Genomic DNA, 25,132 nt, shown 5'->3' with positions numbered 1-25,132 from the left:
TTTTCATCTGGTTTATGGTTTCCTTTGCTGTGCAAAAGTGGGACAACACTTTTATGACAGTCATTTCCTTACTTTCTGTAGTTTTACCCCTTTGTATACATAATGGGAGGGCCACAAGGAAACTTTCTGGAGTACTGGAAATTTTTTATATTTGATCTGGGTGTTGACTATATGGTACACATGTAAAAATACATTGAGCTGTACACTTAAGATTTCTGCACTTTACTGTCCATTATTTGTATTATTATTATTATACATATTACATCCATATATATTACAAGCGAAACAACACATTGTTACTATTACTTTATATAATTTTACAACTTTTAAAGAAGATGAGAGAAGAATGGAAAGTAAATATATGTATTTAGAGTTTGGTTTTCTCTCTTCTATCTTTTCCCCTTTATATTCACCTTCTACTCTGCAATAACTAAAGTGCAATTTGCTCACACCAGTCGCCAGCTAAAAACTTACTTCCAGCCCTTAAAGGCGGCACACAATGCCTTCCACATCCATCCCTCGTGTCTCTCCAGCGTCATTTCCCACCACTTCCTGTCTTACACACCTTCCCTACACACACTGTTTGCTCACCTCCCTGGCTTTGCTGAGGCTGTTTCTCATGCCCAATCACTCTTCCTAGCCAACACTCCTCTTCTCCTCCCGATTTAGTTGGCTCAGGTTGCCATAACAAAATACCATAGACCAGGTGACTTAAACAACAGAAATTTATTTTCTCACTGCTCTGGAGGCTGGAAGTCCAAGATCTAGGTGCCAGTATGGTCGGGTTCTGGTGAGAACTTTCTTCCTGGCTTACAGACAGCTGCCTTCTCTCTGTGTCCTTACGTGGCAGAGAGAGAGGGCAAGCTCTCTGGTGTCTCATCTTATAAGGACTCTGATCCCATCATGAGAGCCCCACCCTCATGATCTCATCTAAACCTAATTACCTCCCAAAGCCTCCACATCTAAACACCATCACATAGGTGTTAACACATGAATTTGGAGGGGACACCATAGCACCTTCTTTACGTGGCTAACTCCTACCTCTTGTTTTAATTCAACTCAGGCAGCACTTCCTCAGGAAATCCTTGACTAACTACCCCATATCGTCCCACCACCGCACTCTAAGGTGACAAAGTGTGCTCTTGTGTTGACCTCTTTCGTTGCACCGTCTCTTCATTTTGTAGTTATGTTTATGGTCTGTTTCCTCAATAGACTATGAATTCCTTGGAGGCAAAGTTTCTGTTTGACTCAACTGCGCATTCCCAAACCTTTGCACAGTGCCTGGCAACATGACAGGCAACCAATGATGTTTTTTGAATGAATGTTACAAAAAGTATTTACCTCCTTGATTAGATACAGTCTAGAATCTTCAAGGTTGACATTGGCCCTAAAAATGCGAGGGAATAGACGCAAGCACGAGCAATCTTATAGGCCAATCAGAGTACTTTGCCCTTCCTATAGGGCCTGGGAGAGCGTCGTGGGTACGCTACCTAGTAACCATCGCCGGGGGAGGGAGGCGGGAAGGGCGGAGAGCTAGCTGCTTCGTGCAGTCGGGACCCCGTATTCCCGGAGCAATAGCAGCTTCGGGAGGCGCTTACCGAGCCTGGACCGCGCTTCCCATGATGCCCCGCCGCCTCGGGCTAGGCTGCTGCCGTAAAGCGGCTCGCTCGGCGCGACGCAAGTACCAGCTGCGCGCCTCTCCTGGCTCCGCGAGCGCCACCGCCCCCTCCGACCGGGGACAGCCGGTTCCGGCCGCGCTCCCTCCCCGCCGGGGCGCCCTCCCTTCCGGGGGTCCCGGTCCCCAAGGTGGTCGCGGCTACGGCATCCTCAGGCCAGGCCGCGGGGGGAGGGGGCGGCCTGGAGGCCGTGGCGGGGTCAGCACGGGCCACCGAAAGCAGGGCCATGGAGCCCAGGGAGTCGGGGAAGGTAGGCCTGGAAGGGCCCTGGGGCCGCCCACTCCCCTCCCGTAGATCCCTGATCTGGGCGAGGCGGGCGGTACGGGCGGAGTCCTCGCAGATGAGCCAGCCTTGCAGGGAAGGACTCGCCCGCTCGCCCGCTTGCCCGCTTCTTCCTCTGCACTTGGGCGGCCGACTCCGGGCGAGTCCCGCGCAGCCTTCCGCTTCCTCCCCACGCGGCTGGCCTAGCAGCCCTCCGCCGAGCCGCCGCTCGGTTGACGCTGGGTGGGTGACCCGCTCAGTGTAGTAGTCCGAAAGTGCTTCCTGTTTTCCCACCCCACCACTGGCGTTTGGAAGAGGCCCAGCGTGTTTTAAGGCTTTGAGTCTGGATCGGACCCCACTGGGAGCCAGGCATAGGGATCACCGAGAGGCAGGATGAGGGCTAGGCCCTGCCTGTATCCCCCTTCCCAAGAAAGGGCTGAGAAGAAAAAGACAAGGCATCTGGCATATTTCTTGCCGATTTCTGTTTCTAGCTCAAATACTTCGTGGAGTTTCTGAGTATTGCTTAGAAGCATATTTCATAAACTTGCTTCAGGCTTTGGGCAAGAGGCTGTGAATTGGAAGAAAAGGTGGGGAAAAGTGCTTGAAGGTAGAGTTAAGTGGGTTTGACAGGATTGCTAGAGCTCGGAGTCAGTGTCAGCAAAGCCGAGCGTGGTCGCAGGCACTTGATTCGGAGACATTGGCAGCCTTTGGGGACCGAGATCTTTCTGGATATTATTTGATACCGGTTCTTGAGGATTGTTTCTTCTTTGGCACAAAGGGAATCTCCTCAACAAACGTTTCCGAGTGCATACTGAGTCTCTCCTTAAAAAAAAATTGCTCATTTAATAAACATTTGTGATCCGTGATTTAAGTTGACGGAGATGCTGGAAGTACAAGGATAAATATGAAATGACTGCTTTCCTCCAGGAGCTTTCCTGCAGTTTTCACTTCAATAACATGGACAAGCCTGGCAGGGTTGTCCAACAGACAAAACACAGAAAGGATAGTAAGGTTATTTTGATGCTGTACTTTTTCCTGGAAAGACTGGGAAGGACTCTGAATTACAAAAGAAGTTACTCCTTGCTTAATCATCTCTTCCGTACTCCATCCTCTCCACAAGCTACAGTGATGCATTTTCCAGATGAAACAACCTATAAACAGTCCAAGACAATAAAGCTCCACAGAACCTAACCAGAGAAAGATTGAAGGTGAACTGCATGCCAGCCTCATGCTAAGCCCTTTAGGGGATACCAAAAAAGTAAAGGAAATGGCTCACACCCTCAGGTAATATCCTGAGGTTTAGTTTAGACTGAACCTGAATTTGGACAGAGGGGGAGCAAAATGCAGTAGAAGAAGGGCTATAAACAATTGGCACTGAAAATTGGAATTAGTGATTTGAGGTTGATTTTAGGGTATCTGTTCAGTTGTAGGCTTTCTTAGCCTTTGGTGTGAGAAGAGTGAAATACAAATATTTTGGGAGGTGGAGGAGAAATTTTATGTCCTTTTCAGGCCCAACCACTAATTGAAAACACTGGGCGTGGAAATTTCACCCTTGATTCTAATCGTGATCGTAAGATGTCTCAAAAGGACACCCTTCCCAGGCACATCAGTTTTTTAACCTAGGGAAGGAGAATGTTATCCAAAGATGGAATAAAGTAATTGCAAAACAAGCTAGCAGTGTAAGAGGTATTGCAGATGTGACAATAACTAGGGCCTGGGTGGAATAGCTGTGCTATTCTAAAGTTCCTTTCTGAATACCACTTTTTTCTCTCAAGGCTGGAAGACTGGGGGTCCACCTGAGGTAGTAGCTTGGTGTATTATTGGAATCTTCCTTTGATGCTATTTTGTGATATTTATTAACTGAAAGCAGTCTTAGCCTGTTGGATTAAGTGTGGGGTATCTTGCTTGCCATTGGCAGAATAATGGATAGAAGACAAAGACCTTTCCCCATCACTCTAACCCAGTATCCTGTTTTAGTTTCTTCCCAGCCCAGTCGCTATATAAAATTCTCACATTTATTTGTTTGCTGACTCCACTCTCTGCTCTATCCCCAGCTAGACTAGTGGAGCAGTATCTGGCATGTAATAGGTTCTCAGTATTTTCTGAATGAATGACTCAAAATAGCATCTCTACGGGAGCCCTTTTGCTATAGGTGTGAGTGCTGTGAAGAACACTGCAGTCTGACACCTCGTGTGCCCTCTGGGAGACTATTGTCATTGCTGCCAAATAGGAGTGTTTAGTGTGTATGTATTTATTGCCTCAACATCTCTGGTTCCTAGCCACCGCTGGCACCCCACCCCCCTTAGAAGTGATCGTTCCCTTCTCCTTTGCCTCTTGACCCAGTTTTATTATTGCACTTATATCACAGTTATCTGTCACCTCCTGATGGGTTTTTCTCCTTGACAAATAGAGATAGTGTCTTTTATATCTTAGGATCTCCAAGCACACAGAAACAAATAGAATATGTTGGATGAAAAAATGAATTAAATGCCTATGAAATATTTTCTGTATAATGTGGTGGTGGGGAAAGGGGTGGTGATGGTGAAGGGGGTTATAAAATAAGATGATCAGCATAGGCTTCCTGTGGAGCAGGCACCGTGAGGGGTATAAAGCTTTCCTTGCTCAGGGGAAGTAGAAGTGCTTGGGCTAGGTAGGCAGGAAGTCCCTTGCGAGAAAGAGCTGGAATGTGAGTAGGAACTGAGTAGGAACTTGATGAGTGCGTGGGAGGAAGTAGGCAGAGTCAGGGAATGTAAAGATTGGGTATGAAGAGGGAGGAAAGGTACAAGATATGTTGAGTGGCTGTAATTTATTTTTTTATTTTTTTAATTTTATTTTTGGCTGCGTCGGGTGTTAGTTGCAGCACACGGAGGATCTTCACTGAGGCATGCGGGATCTTTCGTTGCGGTGCACCGGCTTCTCTCTAGTTGTGGCGTGAGGGTTTTCTCTCTCCAGTTGTGGCACGTAGGCTCCAGAGCGTGTGGGCTCTAGTTTTTGGCACACGGGCTCTCTGGTTGAGGCGCGCCAGCTCAGTAGTTGTGGCACGCTATCTTAGTTGCCCCTTGGCACGTGGAATCTGAACGTGCCGACCAGGGATCGAACCCGCGTCCCCTGCCTTGGAAAGCGGATTCTTTACCACTGGACCACCGGGGAAGTCCCCGAGTGATTGCTATTATACTAATCTGGCTGTAGTAGAGATTCCAGGTGGGGCAATACCTAGAGCTGAGGTTAGGAAGGTAAGTTAGGTTCAGATCCAGGGGACTTGGTGCTAGGCTGAGAACTCGGAGCTCTACCTTATAGACAGTGGGAATCAGTAAAATAGAACATCCAGAGATATTCCTTGCTTTCTGTGTAGGTAAGAAATTCCTCTTATTCAAGCAGATTTGTGTTTTCTTTGCATTGCAGTCATCTGAAGGCTCTTGCCATAATACTGGTTAAAAGAGGGGTGCAAGGGTTAGCGTAGTTACTCGTTGGGAAGACAGTTCTTTATTATGTAAACGTTCAGCGCTGGCCATCCTCTTCATCCTTGTGGCACTCATGAAGTGACGGGTCTGTTGGCTTTCATTATGCCCGCCTGTCCCCTCAGGAAGACGGGGTGGGTGGGAATGAATAGGGAACCCTGCTTGCCCCAGGTCACAAGCTCTAAGCTGCCCTGATCGGAGCAGCTTGCCCCGTAGTCCTGGTATACAGTCATCCTCCTAGGATCTGCCTTCAGTATAATCTCGAGGGTTTTCTTCCCCCTCCCCCACATTGGCTCTCCTTAGGCCATATGTTGTGTGTACCTCTTTCCTGTCCACCCGCCTGCTCTTAGTGGAGCCCATCCTGCAGCAGGTTTTTGGAATTATAATCACATTTTGCTTTGGAAGACACTCTGAGAGCAAATAGTTATTTAAAATACACATTGGCATACAACTGGCACATACACATTGGCAGTACAATTCCATGTTTGTTTTTAAGACTGTTCGTTTATACATATTCATAGACAAAAGACTGGAAGGTTACATAGCAAATGTCAATAGTAGTTGTTTTTCAGTAAGGAGATTGTGGGTGATCTTAAAACATCTTTTCTGCTTATTGTCTAAATTTTCTGCAGTAAACATATTGACTCATAAGAAAAATACTCAACTTATTTTAAAATATACAAATCAATGGTGACTGATAAGAATTATCTGTATTGTTTTTCTCAGGAAGCTTCTATGTTGAAGTTAAAGTAGATATTTCATGTGCTTTAAGTTTGAGTGTAAGATTACAGGCGATTTTAAGCAAACGTACTAGGACTTGTTACCAATGGAAATGACTGCGTCCCCTTCAGAGGTGTCACTTTGGAAGGACTTATACTTACTCCAAGGATGCCGTTTCCCCAAATGTTGTTTTTCTTTGGGGTTCAGGGATTTCCTTTTTGTTGATAGTTTTTTATTTCTTTGACTAGCCGATAAATGTTGGTGGTATGAAATTTAAAAGGGTAAACAGCAACAGATTCTGTTTTCCGATTATTTCTTTCATAACCGCTTTTTTCATGGCTGCAGTATCTTACCTCTCTGAGGCTGTTGATGATAGTTTTGTTTTTGGAAGGTTTTTTCCTCCATGCCCCACTTCCATTTCCTCAGTTCCTCCTCACCTCCCATCTGTTTTGATCTCTGTCAGACCTGTTAGAGCCTTTCCTCAGATGTCTGGTAGTCCAGTTGTTTGCTGACGCTTAACAGTGGAGAACCAGAATTCTAACCGGAAGCTCTGAGCACGTGGAAGGGAGGGACTTGCCAACTTGGAGCCTGGGCAGGGGATCTGGGCAGGCATTTGTTCCGAACAGCTTCCCCCAGATTCTTATTATTTTAACCTCACTGCGTTCACTCCCAGGCCAGAGGTTCCTGGGGCTGCCAGATCCTGAGTCTTTTGAGGATTTAGCGATGTAAATTGGGTTGTTTCTCCATTTGCCCACTGCTGCGTGAGGGCATGATTTTCTTGGATCTGCTCGGTTATTACTTTTTCATCTGCTTTTCAGTTAACAAAATGGTATTGCCATTGTCCCCTTGTTGTGTCGTCCATCCTAGAGGGCGTTTTTTTTAAACAGCTTTTTAAAACACTTGTTTATTTATCTATTGGCTGCATCGGGTCTCAGTTGCAGCACGCAGGATCTTTCGCCGTGGTGTGTGGGCTCTTCGTTGCGGTGCGCGGTTGTGGTGCGCAGGCCCAGTAGTTGTAGCTCGCGGGCTTAGTTGCCGCACGGCATGTGGGATCTTAGCTCCCCTATCAGGGATCGAAACGGCGTCCCCTGCATTGCAAGACGGATTCTCAACCAGTGGACCACCAGGGAAGTCCTTAGAGGGTGTTTGGTTTGGAGTTTTTTTTCGGGGGGAGAGTGTTTTTTTAAACTCACAGGAGGAAGCAAAATTCAGTGTACGTGTTCAATCTGCCGTCTTAATCCAGAGCTCCCTGAAACATTTTACGAATTTCCTCGCCCATTTTTGGTGGAACAGAGCTCCTTTATAAGCCCCATGGAATATAGTTCTCAGCTCTAAAGCTCTGCCTATCTTGATGATTGACCACGTTCACAGACATAGTTCTCAGTGAGGGTTGACTGTTTCCAGAAGTCAGATACGTCTTCCTAAGTGAAGATTTACCACGTTGAAGGTTTTGCAAAGGACGTGCTGCTGGTTGCTGCCGACGCCCTGGCTGAGGAGTAACGGATCCTGTGGGAAGGCTGGTGGGGAGCGTGCAGGGAGGAGTGTGAGGGCCCGGAGCCGGCCTTCGTTGTGACGCTTGTGTTTCAGTGCGCGGCTCTTCCTAGAAGAATGGGTCTCGTTCCCACTGTGACTTGCACCCAGGGGGTGAGAGTAACGTGGTGTCGGTCTTGTATGTAGATTGATAATGCCCCCTCCCCCAGTCTGATCTGTTCCCAGAGTAGGGGTGTCCTCAGGTGGTTGTGAGCTCAGGTGTGGAAGGCTAAGGAAGAAGTCGGTGCTTAGCTCGTGTCCTTTTTCCTTGCAGGCTCCCGTGACGTTTGATGACATCACGGTGTATTTGCTTCAGGAGGAGTGGACGCTGCTGAGTCAGCAACAGAAGGAGATCTGTGGTTCTGACGAGCTGGTGGCACCACTGGGTATGGGCTCCTGTTCACTTCCCCACTGCCTGAACCTAGGTCAGCATGCCCAACCATGTCTGACTATGACCTACTTGAGAATTTTCTGGAATCCGACCATGTTTTTCCAGGCATCTTTATACTAGTTATCCACTCAGTCCCATATCTGACTTACCTGCGCGCGGATTCACACATCACCCTTTCTCTTTTCCACTTAAATTAGCCAAGAGAAGTGGGGAAATTGGGCGTGTCGAGGCTAGACCTGGATGCTGTGGACTGTGGCGCTGCAGGGTGGATTTTGTTTCAGTGCCCAGGGGACACTGGAGGTGGTGGGCGGTGGGGGAGTGAGCATCAATCTGCAGCCTGGAAATCTGGTCTCGGTGCCGGCTCTGCCGCGTGGCACTGACCAAGCCCGTTAGCCTTTTCAGGCCTTGGTTTCCTTCTTCACGGGCTTGTCGTAGAGGTTCAATGAAATCAAACAACTTGAAACTTTGTGCCCCTGTGGGTGGTTTTCATCTTTTCTATTTTCTGAATGTCCTTTCTCTGCTTCTATGGGTAGACTTCCTAGACCACGGACAGAGAGGATTGTATTTCATCGTGCGTACGTGCATATGTACTCTTTTCTGATTTCAGTTTGATGACCATCCGCCATGCCTTTCTTTGCTTCTTTTCATCTTGACCCCTCAGGGTTCTGGGGGCAACAGTCGCAGCTCTCTGTGGATGGAGGGGTTGTGCTCTTACTGTCTACTAAAAATGGTTTGAAAACCAATGATTCTTTTACACCAGAAGTTGCACAGTAGCAGCTGTGGGCCAGATTTGGCCTACACCTTTTTTTTTTTTTCTTTCTTTCTTCTCTTTTCTTTGGCCTCTTTAAAATATTTAAATAAGTTGTCAGTAGTTCGCCATGGGGGGTTTTCACATAGAAATATGATTGCTGACTTCTGTTGGAAACTGGGATGGTCTGGCCGTGCTGACCCTGTATTCAGCTGGCGGCCCCTCCGGGGGTTGAGTAGCTACCCCACACCTGGGGTCAAGTCCACAGCCTCCCACCCCTGCCTGGCTTCCTCAGATTGTTGTCTGGTCCCGCTCAGCGTTTGAGTTTGAGCCTCTGTTCTGGACCGATAGTTTTCATACCTTTTTAGCCTGTGTGACCTGGATCCGACCTCATAGTGCATCTCTCTGTTCCTGACTCAGGACCAACTATTGCCAACCCAGAGCTCTTCTATAAGTTTGAGCGAGGGCCAGAGCCGTGGCTAGCCAGTGTCCAGGGCCAGAGGAAGCTCTTGAGCCTCCACCGAGGTGAGTGCGGACCTGCCCCCGGGAGGAGGGGTCCTTAGCTGGAGGGAGGGAGCAGGAAGCTGGGTCCCAAGGCTCCAGTCTCATCCTCTGCCTCTCCCTGTTCCCCACCAATTACACACGAATGCTGTTCTTCCCCCAGCTGTCACCCCGTCTAAGATATACACACCTCCCCCAATGTTATTCTCCAAACTCTCATCTCCCTTTATTTTATTTCTACCTGAGAGTAGATGTTTATGTATAATTATATATTCTAAGTTCCATGAAGGCATGACTTGGTCTTACTTACTACTGTAGTCCCAGTACCAAGAACAATGCCTGGCACGTAGTTGTGTAGTAGACAATCATGGAATGAATGGGTGAATAAACAGGTGGCTGCTAAATCCTAGGGATTGATGTTTGCTTTCCTCCTTTGATAAGCATGTCCTGTTCAGGGACTGGCTTGCCCAGAGCCAGGCCAGATGGCCTCTGTCATTGTGTAAGACGACCGCATCAGCCCAGCCCCTTCTACAGGAGAAAAGGGAGGTGGAACAAGTTCCGCCATGAATCGAATTGCGGAAGTTTGCTCTCCCTTGTGATTTATCTCAGACGGACCACAAGGAGCCCTAGACTTCACAGATGCTAATTTGTTTTGGTTTGTTTTTCCTGTGCTTGGCTCTTAACTTTGAGCCTATTGACTCTTTACTCGTAGCTTTGTGCTGCCGGGGTTGGCTACAGTTTCGTAGACCGACTGGTCCGTTGGCCTGGAGCAAATACTGTTGAGTCCTTGCCCGCTGGGCATCTGAACTTGTTGGTGCATAATAAATGGCTCCAGAGGAGTCAGAGTTGTCTAAGCTGCATTTCAACCAGGGAGTGAATAAAGAAACTGCTGGTTTAGCTTAAAGAAAAAAAGTCTTAGTGACATCATGGGATTTTTCACTTCTCGGAAGGGTTGTGGTGTGGGAGAGGGCTGAAGTAGCGCTCCCGAGGGGAAGGTACTCAGAGGCGGGTTGCAGCTCAAGGAAGGCTCTGGGGGCCACACAGTCTGCCCGGAAGGTAGGTCGCTCTCTTGCTCTGAAGGTACGTGAGCAAAGCGCGGCCGCCTGTCTGGCAGGGGTGCCAAGCAGCGAACTCCTGCCAAGCGTGGAGTCGCAGCGTCTGCTTTCGTTACCCTTTTTACCCCCTACCTTCTCTTAGTTCAGTGTTCTTACCCATAAGTAAGTCTGCTCTCCTGAATACTGTGCCGCTGTTTTAGGTTGCAGAGATCAAATTACAGAGATCTCGCTTTGGCCGGGTATAGCTGTCCTTTGTGTTTAAAAAAAAACCTGTTTTCTTAAAGCCCGTTTGGTTTCTTTTGGGTTAGGCGAGGTGGGCCTGGGGGTTGGGGGCTGGAGAGCAGAGAACACAGGTGCAGGCTGTCACTTTGTGGGTGTGGTTCCAGCTTTCACAGTCCATGCATCTAAGCACCTCTGTGAGTTGCAGTGACTCGACCTATGGGATTTCGGAGAAAATTCCCTTTGTTTCTTTTTCCTAAAGGAAAAAACAGGATGGGCTTCGTGGAAGAAATGGACGTGCAAAGTCCCGCCAGAGAAGCTGGACTCTACCTGCCCCCTCAGAAGAAAGCCTGTCCTTCCCATTTCAGCTCAGAGGGTGGCAGCATCCAGGGAGACTGCACAGGAAGAAGCAGAACACCGTTGAGACCGCGGTCCATCCAGAAGTCGTGGTTCGCGCAGTTCCCGTGGTTGGTCATGAATGGGGAGCGGACGGCTCTCTTTTGCTCTGCTTGCCGGGAGTACCCGTCCGTCAGAGACAGACGGTCAAGATTAATAGAGGGTTACACGGGACCATTCAAGGTGGAGACTCTCAAATACCACGCCGAGAGCAAGGCCCACGTGCTCTGTGTCAAGGCCTTGGCAGCTCGGGACCCCAGCTGGGCAGCCCGTTTCCGGAGCATCCGCGATGTGTCTAGAGAGGTACTGGCCAGTCCGGGGCACCTCTTCACTGCAGATTATCCCGTATTTTACCCCCCAGGGCCCCTGGGGGTCTATGATAACATGGCCCAGCTCCTGCCCAGCTCGAGAGCTGCCCTGGAGGACCCTGGAGGGAGTGGAGCGATTCCTGCGTGGTACCTAGACCGCATTCCTGATTTCAGGCGGAAGGAGATTGCTCATGACACCCGCAGCTCCTCAGACGTTAACACCTTGTGTAACGGCTCTGCTGAACCCCGTGGCCAGGTAATCTGTTTATAATGATGGCTCGAGGGGAAGGATTCTGTATAGTGTTACCGTCGCTGACCTGCTTATAACGTGCTAGGCGTTGTTTGAAGTGCTTTACATGTATTAGCTCCTTTATTTACGACAACGGCCCCACTATCATCGTCTCCTTTTGGCAGATGACAAAACATAATTAGTGGACCAGAATATTCTAACTTCTGATATAAAGAGAACCCCTAAATTCAGAACAGTAATCTTTATCCAGAATCCAGAACGACCACAGAACTCAAGAAGTAATCCACAGCCACAAGAGCTCTTAAATAATCAACGTGAACAATTTTTTTCAACGTTAACTTCAAAATCATGTAGCACTTTTAAACACTGCAGAGTTTCTTCAGACCTGTTCTTTTATGTAATGTTTTTAATGCTGCAATGAGGTGGGTGGAGCAAACCTAGTTAAACTCATCTTGTTGGGGAACAACTAAGACTTAGGGGGGAGTGACGTAGCCAGAGAACAAAGGCTCTTGTGGCAGTGACCTCCCCCCAGAGCCCTTGACCGCCAGCCCAGTGCTTTCCTTCTACTCCCTGCAGCACTCACTGGTGGATCCTCAAAGACCCTAGTTCTCACCTCAGGTTTATTTTGTAAAATGGGTTTGTTTTCTAATTCTTCGGAAAATTGGCCTGCAAGGAAACTGTATTAATTGGAATCTTTGAGTAACCAGATCTGGCCCCTTTTCTCAGCTCTTCCACGTAAGCGGGACTTTGCTACAAATCATTTTGAGCAACCCCTCTAGTATTCCGGTGAGAAGAGCTCAGAGGTTCCCTGTGCCTAACATCATACGTAAAGTTAGTAAGCTCGAATTTTTATGGAATCCAGAAAAGTGACAAAGCTCATTTCCCTTCATGTTCACGTTCCTTCTAGTTTTTAGTATTAGAAGCTCATAAACAGGTCTAACCTTTTATAATCTCAATTCCTTTAGCAGTAAAATGTGTGTTAACCTAGTCACTGAATATGGGCACCTTTAGTTCTTTTTTACTGCTTCTCCCTTCCCATCCTGGTGGGGAACCTTAGCAGGGGCTTCTAGAGGCAGCTGGCTACCTTTGCAGTCGTGGATGAGTAGAAGACGCCCCTTGGGGCTGTAAAGGTCAGGGTGCAGCCATGAGGCTCTGCAAGACCCCAGTTCCTCAGTGCATTTTCCTTTCCTTCCAGGAGAGAAGAGGAAGGATCATTCCTTCCTTCTAGAATAGCACTGAGGTTCATTTGGTTTTTACCTGCTAATTCTGGGCCACACACATTTGCTTCTTTGACTTTTGGTGGATAAATGAGTTCCTCAGAGTGCATCGGGGCCTCTTGGCAGGCTTCCCAGGAGAAAAAGGCCTCGAGCAGGACCCCGGGAGTATCGCGCTGGGTGTCTGACGTGAGAGGAGCGTTGAGTGACTGCTACTCTTTGTTGCAGGACCCTTCTGAAGAGGGGCTGTTTGAGGAGGTTCCCGTGGTGTTTGAGGATGTGGCGGTGTATTTCACCCGGGAGGAGTGGGCCGCGCTAGACAAGCGGCAGAAGGAGCTGTACAGAGACGTGATGCGGACGAATTACGAGCTCTTGGCGTCGCTGGGTAAAGATCGTGTCGGCCGCTGGTCGCCACCGCCACTTGACGTGGGAACCCCCGAGGGCAGCTGTGGCCTCTAGCCGTCCTCCCATCTCTGCCCTCGCTGTGCATAGGCAGAGAGTGGTTATGCCTTTGCGTCTCAGAGCTCTCCCTGCTTTGGGATACTGTGCTTTGTCTCCTCTACATCCACCCATCCATCATCCGTCTTCCACCAAACATTTTTGAGTACCTACTACGTGCTGGATGGATGTGAACGAGTCACGGTCTCTGCTTTCAAGGGGCTGGCAGGTTTCTGGGAGAGACAGACACTTTAATAAGAAACTATGAAAGAGCACCAGCTCCATTAGAGATTCAGGAAAAGTGTCCTGGGGCTGCTGAAAAGAGTGACTTAATTTGGCCAGGCATCCAGGGGAGGGATAAGGACAGTCTTTAGAGAGTATGAAATCTCTTTAACTGCGTTGAAAACCAGGTGCACAGGGACGGGCATCTAGACGTGTCAGAGATGGGGACAGCGTGAGCAAAGGCAGGGAGGCGAGAAAGGGCCTCCGGGAGGATTCCTGGATTCTGCCCTCTACTTTGTGCCAGGGCTGCTTCACCAGGGCCCAGCGTGGTGGGCGGTCTCGGCCTGGGAGTCACTAGGTTATAGGCCCTGGAGAATGAAGAACAGCATGTGCTGTTCATTACCTCCCCAGAAGAGGCTCCTCTCCTGCATCTGCTGCTTGTTCTTGTCTTTGCCTCCTTTTTCCATCAGACACCCAGGATTTTCATGTGGCACCAAAAAGACAACTTTTCATCTTACACAGCTGTTATTTATTACTTTTTTACTAGCATATATTGTAACAGAAACCTTGCAGAACAGGCTGCTGTACATAACTTAGGAATTCCGACAGTGACCTGTATCGTGACGTCTACAGAATAGGAAATTGGGGTATTTGTGGCTTACCTGATGTCATATCCCCAGCCTACACACTGCCCTTTCATGTGCGGCTGAGATATGGAATATTTTCTGAACATACTTGACCTAAATACTACTTGTTTTTATCACTGTTCACAATCTTTAAATGGCTCCCCAAACATTCAGAAAGGCTGTGAAAAATTGTTTCTTTTATGAGGAGAGAGGTGCTGTAATCGTGTTCTGGGCCAGGGCACTTGTACCAAGCGCACCCTCAAAGAGCATCACTACCACTGACAGTGTTTACGAGAGAGAGAGGGACGTCCCTGGTGGCCCAGTGGTTACAACTCCACACTTCCAACACAGGGGGCCCGGCCTTGATCCCTGGTTGGGGAACTAGGATCACACTTGCCCTGTGGCATGGCCAAAAATAAAGAAATAAATAAAAATAAAAATAGAGAGCGAGAGGGAAATTCGTTTTTAAGAAACACATACCCACTTACAAGAAGTTGGTTTTCCTTTGAAGGAGTGAGCAGCGGTGATGCCCTTTGCCCTTTGGACCCCTGCGGAAAGTCATGGGGAAAGTGCTGGGTGGCCAGTGGTGTAACAAGTGTGTCTCCCACAACCTGGGCCTGACTTGGATTGTTCAGCCAGACAGCAGCATTTTCTTTTTAACTTCGGTATGTTAGGAAGTGGGGAAATCTTAACTAACTGGGGAAATTTAGGGACAGTTCAGCCTCAGTTAAGTGTTGTTTGGATGAACAGTAAGTATAATCACGGGAGGGGTAATTAATTTTGCTTGAGGGTTGAGGGCAGGAATCAGGGAAGGCTTTATAGAGGTTGGGGCTGTCCTCTTCAGTTGTCTGTGGAATTAAAATGGGTGCAGGGGTCTAGAAACGGAATTGCATGTGTGTGAGTCCTCCTCGCCAATTTAATTAGGTCTCCAGCTTTTATCCTGTAACTGTCCTCCAGTTGAGATGATTTTTCATGCTTGAGATATAAAAGCATTTTAAGGAGCCTTGAGGATATAACTGGGGCCAAACGTAAATGATTTGTATGTTTAAAAATAATCTTTTAAAGGGCCTCAAGCTGATAATTGGGATGTAAAACAGTGTTGAAATACAGTGGACCTGTCTGATGATTATTTTTGCTTTGACAAGGCTTTTTTCCTCCAATACTTCATCCTCCTGTGACAAGTATTTTAAAAATTGAAATCCTAATATTATTTGGCATTATCTTTTAATTATCTTTAATTATTTAATTATTATTTAATTATTATCTTTTAATTATTTTTTGTAAATAGAACTTCTCCTCGGAGTGAACTCAATTTTTGAAAAAGAAAACCTCATCATAATTCCTGCAGCCAAGAAAAGTTCTATTAGCCTTTTAAGAAAAATCTCCCATCCATTTTTTTATCTTTTTTTGTTTGTTGGTTTGGTTTTTTTTTTTTTTTAATTTCCTTCCTGTTTATTTATTTATTTATTTTGGCTGCGTCGGGTCTTTGTTGCGGCACGTGGGTCTTTCGTTGTGGCAGGCGAGCTCTTCGTTGCAGCACACGGGCTTCTCTCTAATCGTGGCGGCGCAAGCTCAGTAGTTGCAGCGCACAGCCTCTCTAGTTGTGGCGCACAGGCTCTCTAGTTTTGGCGCACAGGCTCCAGAGCACGCAGGTTCAGTAGTGGCGGTGTGTGGGCCCTCTAGTCGTGGCCGTGGGCTCCAGAGTGCGTGGGCTCTGTAGTTGTGGCACGCAGCTCTCTAGTTGTGGCACGTGGGCTCAGTAGCTGAGGTGCGCAGGCTTAGTTGCCCTGCGGTAGGTACTTGGGATCTTAGTTCCCCAACCAGGGATCGAACTCGCATCCCCTGCATTGGAAGGCGGATTCTTAACCACTGGAACATCAGGGAAGTCCACTCCCATCCATTTTTAACGTTTATTATCTTTTAATTGAAGTACTGTGATCTGCGTATATTGGGTGTTACAGGAAGCCTTTATGTTTTCTTTTATTCTTATGTCTGGAAATAATAATAGGCGCTTTTGCTGTTGACTGAACACCTACCAAAGGCTATGTTGAGTGTCTTGCATATCTGCTCTCTAATCCTTAAACCAAACCTGTAAAGCAGGTAGTAGTAGTATTTGCAGGTGAGAAAACAGCCCAACGGCTTTGAGAATCCAACCCATTTAGCTGGAAAATGGCTAAACTGAAATTCTTACTATTCCACCCATTGCATGTGCATTAGACTTGGCTAAAATTCCTGCTTCGTATATGTTTATTACCAATGGGACTCCAGTTCTTTTAGTTTCCAGATTTGTGCTAATCATGTTGTTAATATTAAAATGACAATAGCACCAAGGATAATATAAGATTATTTAAAAATTCAAGCAGTATTAGAATTTTTTAGAAGTCTCCACTCCTCTCCCCAATCCCCCTAGCAAGAGGGTTAGTAGTTCGGTCTGGCTGCCTCAGACCTTCTCTGTGGGTCACTGTTAGTGCTCTTGCCTCCGCCTCCATGAGAACTGCGGTGCAGAAAGGGGCTGATGCCCTGGGGTGAGAGGCTGTGGTTGCTGCAGCCCGGCTCAGGTCCGGTCATGGGCCTTTGTGGTCTGGTGGTCATCACGCTACATTGCAGCACACTCAGGCCATTGATTTCCTTTTGCTCTTATCATTTGAGGAGACCCAGCTAATTCTTCCATTGCTCTTAATTAGGATTTACAACTAGTAGATTTGTTCTTTTAGGTTTTATAATTATTGTACCTGTTTTTAAAAAGACAGTCTCAATTTGATGCAGTCAGATTTAATACTAATTTGTCGGTTGTGTGGCAGTTAAATTGCGTCGACTAAAGCTTTCCAACTGATGGTCGTTTCGGGGTTAGGTCCGCTCACCTGTCAACCGCCTCCTTGGCCTCACCAGCTCTCTTATCAATAGGACTGAACTTGCAGAGGACAGTCATTTTGATTATGGAGAAAAGAAGAGGTTTATGTTGTTTTTAATGCTTTCCTGTGTCAACCTCTACTTTTGTGGACTTGCTTTTGCTTAGAACTATTACCCTGTAGAGTTCCAACTGTTCTTTTATTTCTGTACTTTAAATTCTGGTTTCAAACTTTGGCCATATTTGGTGATGTCTCTTGCTTCCCCTGCAAAAAAAGAAAACTCAGTTACATTCCACTGTTAACTAATATTTGTCAGTAACAGAAACAGAAAAGCCAATATAGGGACTATGTGGTAACCCTCATTTTTACTAGGAAAGGTGTCATCATATGCTGAGTGGCAGGTCGCTCATTCAGGTGGGCAGTGTCTTTTCTCCATGTGAGGTCACCAACTACAGCTAGACCTCACATAGCTGGGGGAAGAAGTCATGTCACTAAGTGGAAGGCAAAACTAAGCGGGAGAGCCCTCAATGAGATGAGCAGGAGTTAGAATGGCTCATATGATGTCTAGGAGGCCAGCTGCTATATGGTGGGCCATAGACGGCCTCCAGGTGGCGGCGTGCTGAGCTAGAGAGAGAAGAACCAAGGCAAGGTGCCAGAGTGGCCGTCTCCAAACTGATTCGTTGGCAGGCCTGCCAACCTTGGGCTGAAGTTAGCCTGGAAGGATCAGAATCTGTCTTTGTAGGCCAAGCCATTTTTATGGGCTTTTATGGAGTGTGTGTGTGTGTGTGTGTGTGTGTGTGTGTGTGTGTGTGTGTGTATGTGTATGGCCGTGCTATAGTTATGTCTTCTTAGTCACTTTTCCATTACTAAGACATAGGAAAATCTGTTTGAAAATTCCCTTGTTTCACTTGTTCTGAAGAGAACAAAAAGAAAAGCTTTCTGGCAACATTTCAGCCATAGCTTCAGAGAGGTGTGACTGGGGTACAGCACTTCTGGAGCCAGTGTGGTGGCGCTAGGGGCAGTCAAAGGTGACCAATCCCCAGGGTAATAGAACTTAGGCAGACACAGCCAGGGGTACTCAGTATCATGTATGTTTTCAGTAAATCTTTAAAATATGTCTTCATAATTATGTTTCTTTAATCAAAGTAGTTCTCATAAGACATATAACAAAAAATGACAGTTCCCTGTCCTACCATTCTCTGTTGCCAGGTCCTCCTCCCCAAAATTTTTTAGCTGTTTCTTCCAGTAACTTGTTTCATTATTTCTGAGTAACACATGTAGACGTTATTTTTAAAAGCATGAACTTCAGTAGGATGCGCTCATAAAACAGCTTCATTCTTTTCCATCACCACTTGTTTGGATCAGCTCTTTGGGGATTTTCTTTCTCACCCTTTGGGTTGCCAAAAGAAAATTCAAAGAGCTTTACTTGATATGAATATTTTATTGAGCAAGAAACAAACTGTTCATGAACTGGGAGACTTCAAACCCAAAGTGGCTAAAAACTTGGCTCTCAGCAGATAAAGCTCCATTTGTAAAGCATGAATGAAGAAGTACCTTGTGTTTTAATTGTGATTATATTCCCTTTAGGGTCGTAGCACTGTGTACCTTTTCTTGTGTGTAGCTGATTGGCTTGGAAGCTGTAAGGTCACACTGACATGAAGGAAACTTAAATTTTGTTTAAGACCAGAGTCAGCATTTTGAGGAAATCACAACAGCTTAAGATCTGTCTTAAGGTTATGTGATTATGAGTGTTTGGTCCAGGGGTCTGTTCAAATTGTGGCCTCCATTTTGGTTTCTCTTTACAGGGTGAAACCTGGGGCAGGGCACATGACTTGTCACACTCGGGTACACAGGAAGTCCTCCACTCACTTTTTAGTCACATTAATGATCTAATTTCAATTAATAAAATGTCCAGTACAGTACTCTTCAAAAATTTCCTGATTAGGAGGAGGACTCTGGGAAGATGGTGGAACACCAGGAATCTGTCTCCTCACATAGACAACAATTGCACTGGTAGAAGCTGTCTGATGTAACTATTTTGGAACTCTGAAATCTGTCAGAGGCTTGCAACTTACAGGAAAAGAGTTGGAAAGTAAATTGTGGTTAAGTCTGGTCAATTTCAGCTCTTAGCACATTAGCAGCTGCCCATCTCCCACCCCTACCATGGTGCAGGCAGCCGTGCCATGTTCCTGGAGCGGCTTGCACACAGATTGCAGGAATTAGGGTGGGCAAAAGGGATGCTGTCCTCTAGGTATCAGGGATCAGTGCTCTGATCACCGATCTCTGCTTCTCATCGCAGAGGTGCAGACAAAGAAGAAAGCAGCCAGTGTTGTTGCACCTCCCCCATTTTTGCAGGTTCCTCCCCCTCCTCTTAATTTTTCTCTTTTCCCTCTTTTGAAAACCAGACATTAAAGACTAGGACATTCAGAAACATATAGGAGGAAAATTAGAAAGTGATTTTGCATACCCAGGGAAAGACTCCAAAAGACCTGAGAAGACTTTAAGTTTACACCTCAGGCTGATCCTTGGCACAGAGATAGCCCATAATGATTAAAAATTTTAAAATAATAACAATAATCGAAAACAATAAAAACAGCAAACCTTGGGGATCGGGGAGAATCTGATTTCCAGAGTTACCACATTATTAGATTCAAATATCCAGTGTTCAGCAAAAAATCACAAGGCACACAAAGAAATAGGAGAGTATGACCCATTCAAAGGAAGAAACTAAATCAATAAAAACTGTTCCTGAAGAAGACCTGATGGCAGGTATACTAGATAAATACTTTAAAACAGCTGTCTTAAAAATGCTCAAAGAAATTTAGGAAGTTGTGGAGAAAGCCAAGACAGCAATGTATGAATAAAATGGAAATATAAATAAAGAGAGAAAACCTAAGAAGGATCTAGAAAGAAGACTGAGAGCTGAAAACTACAACAACTGAAATGAAAAATTAACTAGAGTAATACAAAAACATTTGAGCAGGCAGAATAAAGAATCAGCAAGCTTGAAGATAGGAGAATAGAAATCATAGAGCCTGTGAAACAGAAACAAAAAAGGTCAAAGAAAAGTGAACAGAGCCCAAGGGACATGCGGGAAACCATCAAGTGGACCAGCCTACACATTGTGGGAGTCCCAGAGGGAAAAGAGAGAGAGAAAAGGAAAGACATAAGGGCTAAAATCTCTACAAATTTGATCAAAGACATGCATATAAACATCCACGAAGCTCAACAAACTCCAGGTAAGATGAATTCAGACAACCACACTGAGACACACTATAATCAGAATTTCAAAAACAAAGACAGAATCTTGGAAGCAGCAAGAGAGAAGTGAATCAACTAGAGAAAGCCCGCACGCAGCAATGAAGACCCAATGCAGCCAAAAATAATAAATAAATAAAAATAAATAAACTTACCTAAAAAAAACAACCAAGGAAGATCTCAAATCAACAACTTAACTTTACAACTTAAGGAACTAGAAAAAGAAGAATAAACTAAACCCAAAGCTAGCAGAAGGAAGGAAATGATAAAGATGAGAGCAGAGATAAATAGAGAATAGAAAAACTAGAGAAAAATCAATGGAACCAAAAGTTGGTTCTTTGAAAAGATCAACAAAATTGACAAACCTTTAGCTAGATGGACTAAGAGGCGCAGGCAAGAAAGGAAAAAATAGACAAGTTGGGCTTCATGAAAATTGTAAAATTTTGTGCATCAAAAGACATACGTATAAATATAATAAAAAGGCAACATACAGAATGGGAGAACGTATTTGCAAATCATATATCAGATAAGGGATTACTATCCAGAATATATAAAGAACTCCTAAAACTCAGCAACAACAAAAAACCTGATTAAAAAATCTACAGAGGACTTGAATAGGCATTTCTTCAAAGAAGATGTACAAATGGCCAATAAGCATATGAACAGATACTCTATCACAATCATTAGGGAAACGTAAATCAATACTACAATAAGATACCACCTCACACCCATAAGGATGCCTACTATCAAAAAAATAGAAAACAGCAACTATTGCTGAGGATAGAACCTTTATGCCCTGTTGGTGGGAATATAAAATGGTAAGTCACTGTGGAAAACAGTATGGTGGATTAAATTATAGTGTTATATCAATGTTAAATTTTCTGATTTTGATCATTATACTTTGACTATATAAGACCTATTAGTTTTTAGTTGCCACCTAACAAATTATCACAGATTTAGTGGCTAAAAGATACCCATTTATTATCTCACAGTCCTGGAGTTCAGAAGTCCCAGGTGAGCTTAGCTGGGTTCTTTGCTTAGGGTCTAACATGGCTGAAATAAAGTGTGCCAGACTGGCCTCTTATCAGGAGGCTCTGGGAAGAATCGCTGGGTTGTTGAGTTGTTGGAAGAATCAAGTTCCTTGTGGTTGTAGGACTGAGGTCCCCGTTTTCTTTCTGGCTGCCAACCATTCTCAGCTCCTAGGGCCTGCTGCCAGGTCCTTTCCACATGGCCTTCTCCATCCTTAGGCCAGCAGTAATACATTGATTTTTTTTGGTGTTTTGATTCTCTGACTTCCTCTGCTTTTAAGTGGCTAGTGTGATTACATTAAGTTGCCCGGACAACATCTCTTTTGCTATGTAACGTAATTACGGGTGTGATATCAGTTCACACATTTAAGTCACATTCCAAGGGGCAGGGATTAGGCAAGGGTTGGGGTCACGGAGCTCGTGTTAGAATTTTGCAAACCCGATAAGAGAATGTCTTTTTTCTTGAGTAATACACACAGAAATATTTAGGGATAAAGGGAGGAGTAAAAACAATTTAGCCTCAAATGGTCCAGAAAAATATTATATATATATATATATATATATATATATAAAATACTTATATATTTTAAAGCTTCCCAGGTAACTCCAGTGTGCAGCCTGCACATATACATATATATGTATTTATATATTGTACATATATAGAGAGGAAAAGGAGAGAGGGCACATGGGCATGATAAAGCAAGTGGAACAAAATACAAGTGATTGGAGTTCCTTGTTTTATTATTAAAACTTTTCTGTAGGTTTTAAATGATATCAAAAATTGACCCCAAAAAAAATTAGGAAACAAAAGTCCAGTCCTTGTGTAGTGGTTAAAAATCTGGACTTCATTTAAAGCTGAAGTTTCTTGCCTCTCCCACCTCAATCTGCTTTAGGTCTAGAATCCGGAATCTTGGGATAGGAAGAAAGAAGTTCTCCTCCTACCCGCCAGCTTGTTCCAGGATTTCTGCTGCATCCTGGCTGGGAATGGCGGTGTGTAGGTGGGGAGGAGAGGTACAAGAATTACATCCATGTAATCTGATACCAGTTACATGTAGCTGGGATAATTGAAAGCTGATTCTCCAAGTGTGTGGGTTCTGCAAACCCCCAAAACCCCCGTTACTGGAGATCTCTCACTACAGTGGGTAATGTCTGCTTTGGCAGTCTGCCCCACATGGGCTCCTTAGGGGAGCATCACCAATAGGCAGACAGGGGCAGTCCCTTTAAGTGGCTCTGGGCCTCTTCTCTTTCCCTCTGAGGCCCACATCTGGACCATGGAAAACACTTATTCATCCTTTGCTCTGACAAGCCCTGTGAATGTAGGCTCTTCCCAACATGGCCACCACCAAGGAACCATCGGTCAGTTTATGCCTTTAGTCTTTTCCAGGCCTGGATTCCTGTGCAGCCCCACAGCTCCAGGAAATACAGGTCAGGATGTCATTCCCATTAGGCTTAAGGTCAGAGGAAAGTAGCCCAGTCCACCCCACCCCTCCGCATGGTAGTGTGGAGGGCTCACAGTACACTTGACAGCTCTTTCCAAAGCATCTCTAATATCCAACTTCCTGACCTCCTCACTCCCAGCGCTTTGACTCCCTCTTAGTGGCAAGTGCTTGGGTTACAGCCCAGTGTTTCAGCCACTCTCTCCAAGTTGGCTTTGGTGGTCTAGCTTTGGAATGGGGGAGAATTGGCTCCTATTTTGGGGGGGCCTTCAGCCAAAACAGGCAGACAGAATCACACTTTAATATCCTGTTGCATATGTTTATTGCTATTCCTGATTTATTGATTTTAGATATTATCTATTGATTCCTACTGTGGAGGATGAAGATATGGCCCTCTTACATCACCCCAGGCCCCCACTTCTCTTCCCTCCATCCTCTCAGAACAGGTATATCATACTTTTTTGGTTAATTCAATGTAAATTATTTGCCTAATTATGATTATGTATTATTTACTTCTAATCAAAGTGACGTATTATGATGATGTTTCCTTTGTTGTAGGATTTTTTTCCCCCCAGGAATTGAAATTTTTTTCTTATTTTTTTACTTTGCTAGTTTTCTGTACTATCACCAATTCTTCTCAAACTCTCCGTGGCATTATATAACTCCTTTGAAGAGTCTTTTCCACATGATCAAACATCCTGTGACCTATCGGTTTCACTTTTTTTTCTGGAAACTTCTGTCACTGGGTCTTCCATTCCTCTGCTTTATCTAAACTAGTTATACTTTAGGCCTGCTGCACAGCTGTGGGCTTAGACTTTCCTTCGTCTCTCTCCTATTTCCTGGATCTATTGCTTCTTTTAGGTTTATGTCTTCATTTTGTTGGAGCACATCCTTCAGTAACTTCCTAAGAAAGCTTCACGGGAGGAAATTTTTTAAAGACTCTGTGTATCTGAAAATGCCCTTATTCTGCTCTCACAATTGATAATTTGGTTTGGGTATAGAATTCCAGGTTGGAAATGATTTTCCTCAGCATTTTGAAAGCATTGCTTTTAGGTTTTACAGGTGCTGTTGAGAAGTCTAAATACCTTTTTATTCCTAAATCTTTGAACGCAGCCTGTTTTTCCACTCTGAAAAGTTTTAAGACCTATTCCAGTGTTTTGAAGTATTTAGTGCTTAATGATACGGATGTTTTTTCATCTTTTGTTCTGGATATCTGGTGCTTCCCTTCCATGTGGAAACTCACAGTTTCCATTTTGGGGAAACATTCTTGTATTATTTCTTCCTTTATATTTTCTCTTTTCTTTCTTCCAAAAAGTCCTATTAGTTAGATATTAGACTTCTTAAATTAAACCTCTGGTTTTGTTTCATTTTTTTCTTTTTCTCCTATTTCCTGCTTCAGTCTTTTTTGTTCTACTTTCCTGGAGATTTCCTCCATTTTATTTTCTAACAATTCTATTTAATTTAAAACATTTTTTCCTATCATATTTTAAACTAAGAGCCCTTATTGCTCTTTTCGTGGATAACTATCATGACTTTTCTCTGTGGGAATGTTCTAGTTTTGAGGGGAGGGGGTTGAAATTTTGTTTTGCTTCCTGCAGTATCTCTAGTTCCTTCAATCCTTTTTCCTACTTGTTAGCAGTTTGTCTTAAATAAATATCTTTAGGTTCATTCACATTTAAGAGTAAAGCCTTAAAAACTGGCTGGAAGCTCTGTGTGCATGGCTGGGACTCAAGGGGTAGGTTACATTGTAGGGTGACCAGCTGTGAACCTGGATGTTTCATTGAAGAGCCGCCCGGCAGAGTCTGGATCCGTAGGTCTTTTGGGGAGGAGGGTTGGGGAGGGGCACTTCGTTTCTCCAGAGAAAACTTCCAGTCTCCTGCCTGGCTGTACACCGAGCTGGTGTTCTCGGAGCCGGGTAACGCAGCTTCTGGTCTGTAGACTGTCTTCGTCTGTTTGCATCGCAGCTCTTCTCCTTCATCTTTCACTCACCTCACCATCCCAGGGCCCGGAACCTTTCTGGTTAAGTTTTTCTGTAGACCAACCTCTCTCTCTCCTCCTTGGGGGAGGGTGGTGGTATTTTCTGGCTTCCTGGAATAGGTGAGCGGACCTGGCCTTGAACCGGTCTCTCCTTACCCACCACCTTCTGCTGCACCTGGTGCCTCCAGGTCCTGGCTCTTTTGGGGATTCTGGGGTCAAGTTCACTTCTTTCTCCTTATTACCCGCTCTGCTGGCATTTGGTGTCCAGCTCTGTTAGTTCTTCTCTTTTATCTCCTTTCCTTCTTCTAAAAATGTATTAACATTTCTAGTGCAGTGTTTCTCTTGGGCTTACACTTCTTTTTATTATCCCTTTGCCCTCATTTTAGAGACGTTTGAAAATGAGTAAGTGTTCAATCTACCACAGATTAATAATGTATTATTTTTATTAGTAGTCAATATGTGGATACAGACACACACATGAACATATAAATATATTTGAATGAGCCAAAGATGAATAGTGAAAATAACCTCCCTTTTACCTTGTCCTTCAGTCCCTCCACAGAAGTGCCCG

At 45.2% G+C, this 25,132-nt stretch overlaps 1 protein-coding gene across 4 annotated transcripts in view; it reads left to right on the top strand.

Moving 5' to 3' along the window:
* The first annotated feature begins 1,726 nt into the window (after positions 1-1,726).
* Positions 1,727-25,132, top strand: part of ZNF862 (zinc finger protein 862) — a 32,020-nt gene continuing 8,614 nt past the window's right edge. The window contains exons 1-5 of one of the 4 annotated variants that reach the window (XM_028489605.1): positions 1,727-1,926; positions 7,920-8,031; positions 9,205-9,309; positions 10,822-11,519; positions 12,956-13,112. In XM_028489605.1, the coding sequence (XP_028345406.1) occupies positions 1,903-1,926; positions 7,920-8,031; positions 9,205-9,309; positions 10,822-11,519; positions 12,956-13,112 (1,096 nt within the window). In that variant the 5' untranslated portion in view covers positions 1,727-1,902. Of the gene's footprint in view, positions 1,927-7,919; positions 8,032-9,204; positions 9,310-10,821; positions 11,520-12,955; positions 13,113-25,132 lie in introns of those variants that run through there. The other 3 variants (XM_028489608.1, XM_028489606.1, XM_028489609.2) reach the window with 3 other exon arrangements.

Source organism: Physeter macrocephalus, chromosome 5 (assembly GCF_002837175.3).
Source record: "Physeter macrocephalus isolate SW-GA chromosome 5, ASM283717v5, whole genome shotgun sequence".
Classification (NCBI taxonomy): Eukaryota; Metazoa; Chordata; class Mammalia; order Artiodactyla; family Physeteridae; genus Physeter; species Physeter macrocephalus.
The sequence above is the reverse complement of the archived record's forward strand: the minus strand, read 5'-3'. Positions and strand labels throughout refer to the sequence as shown.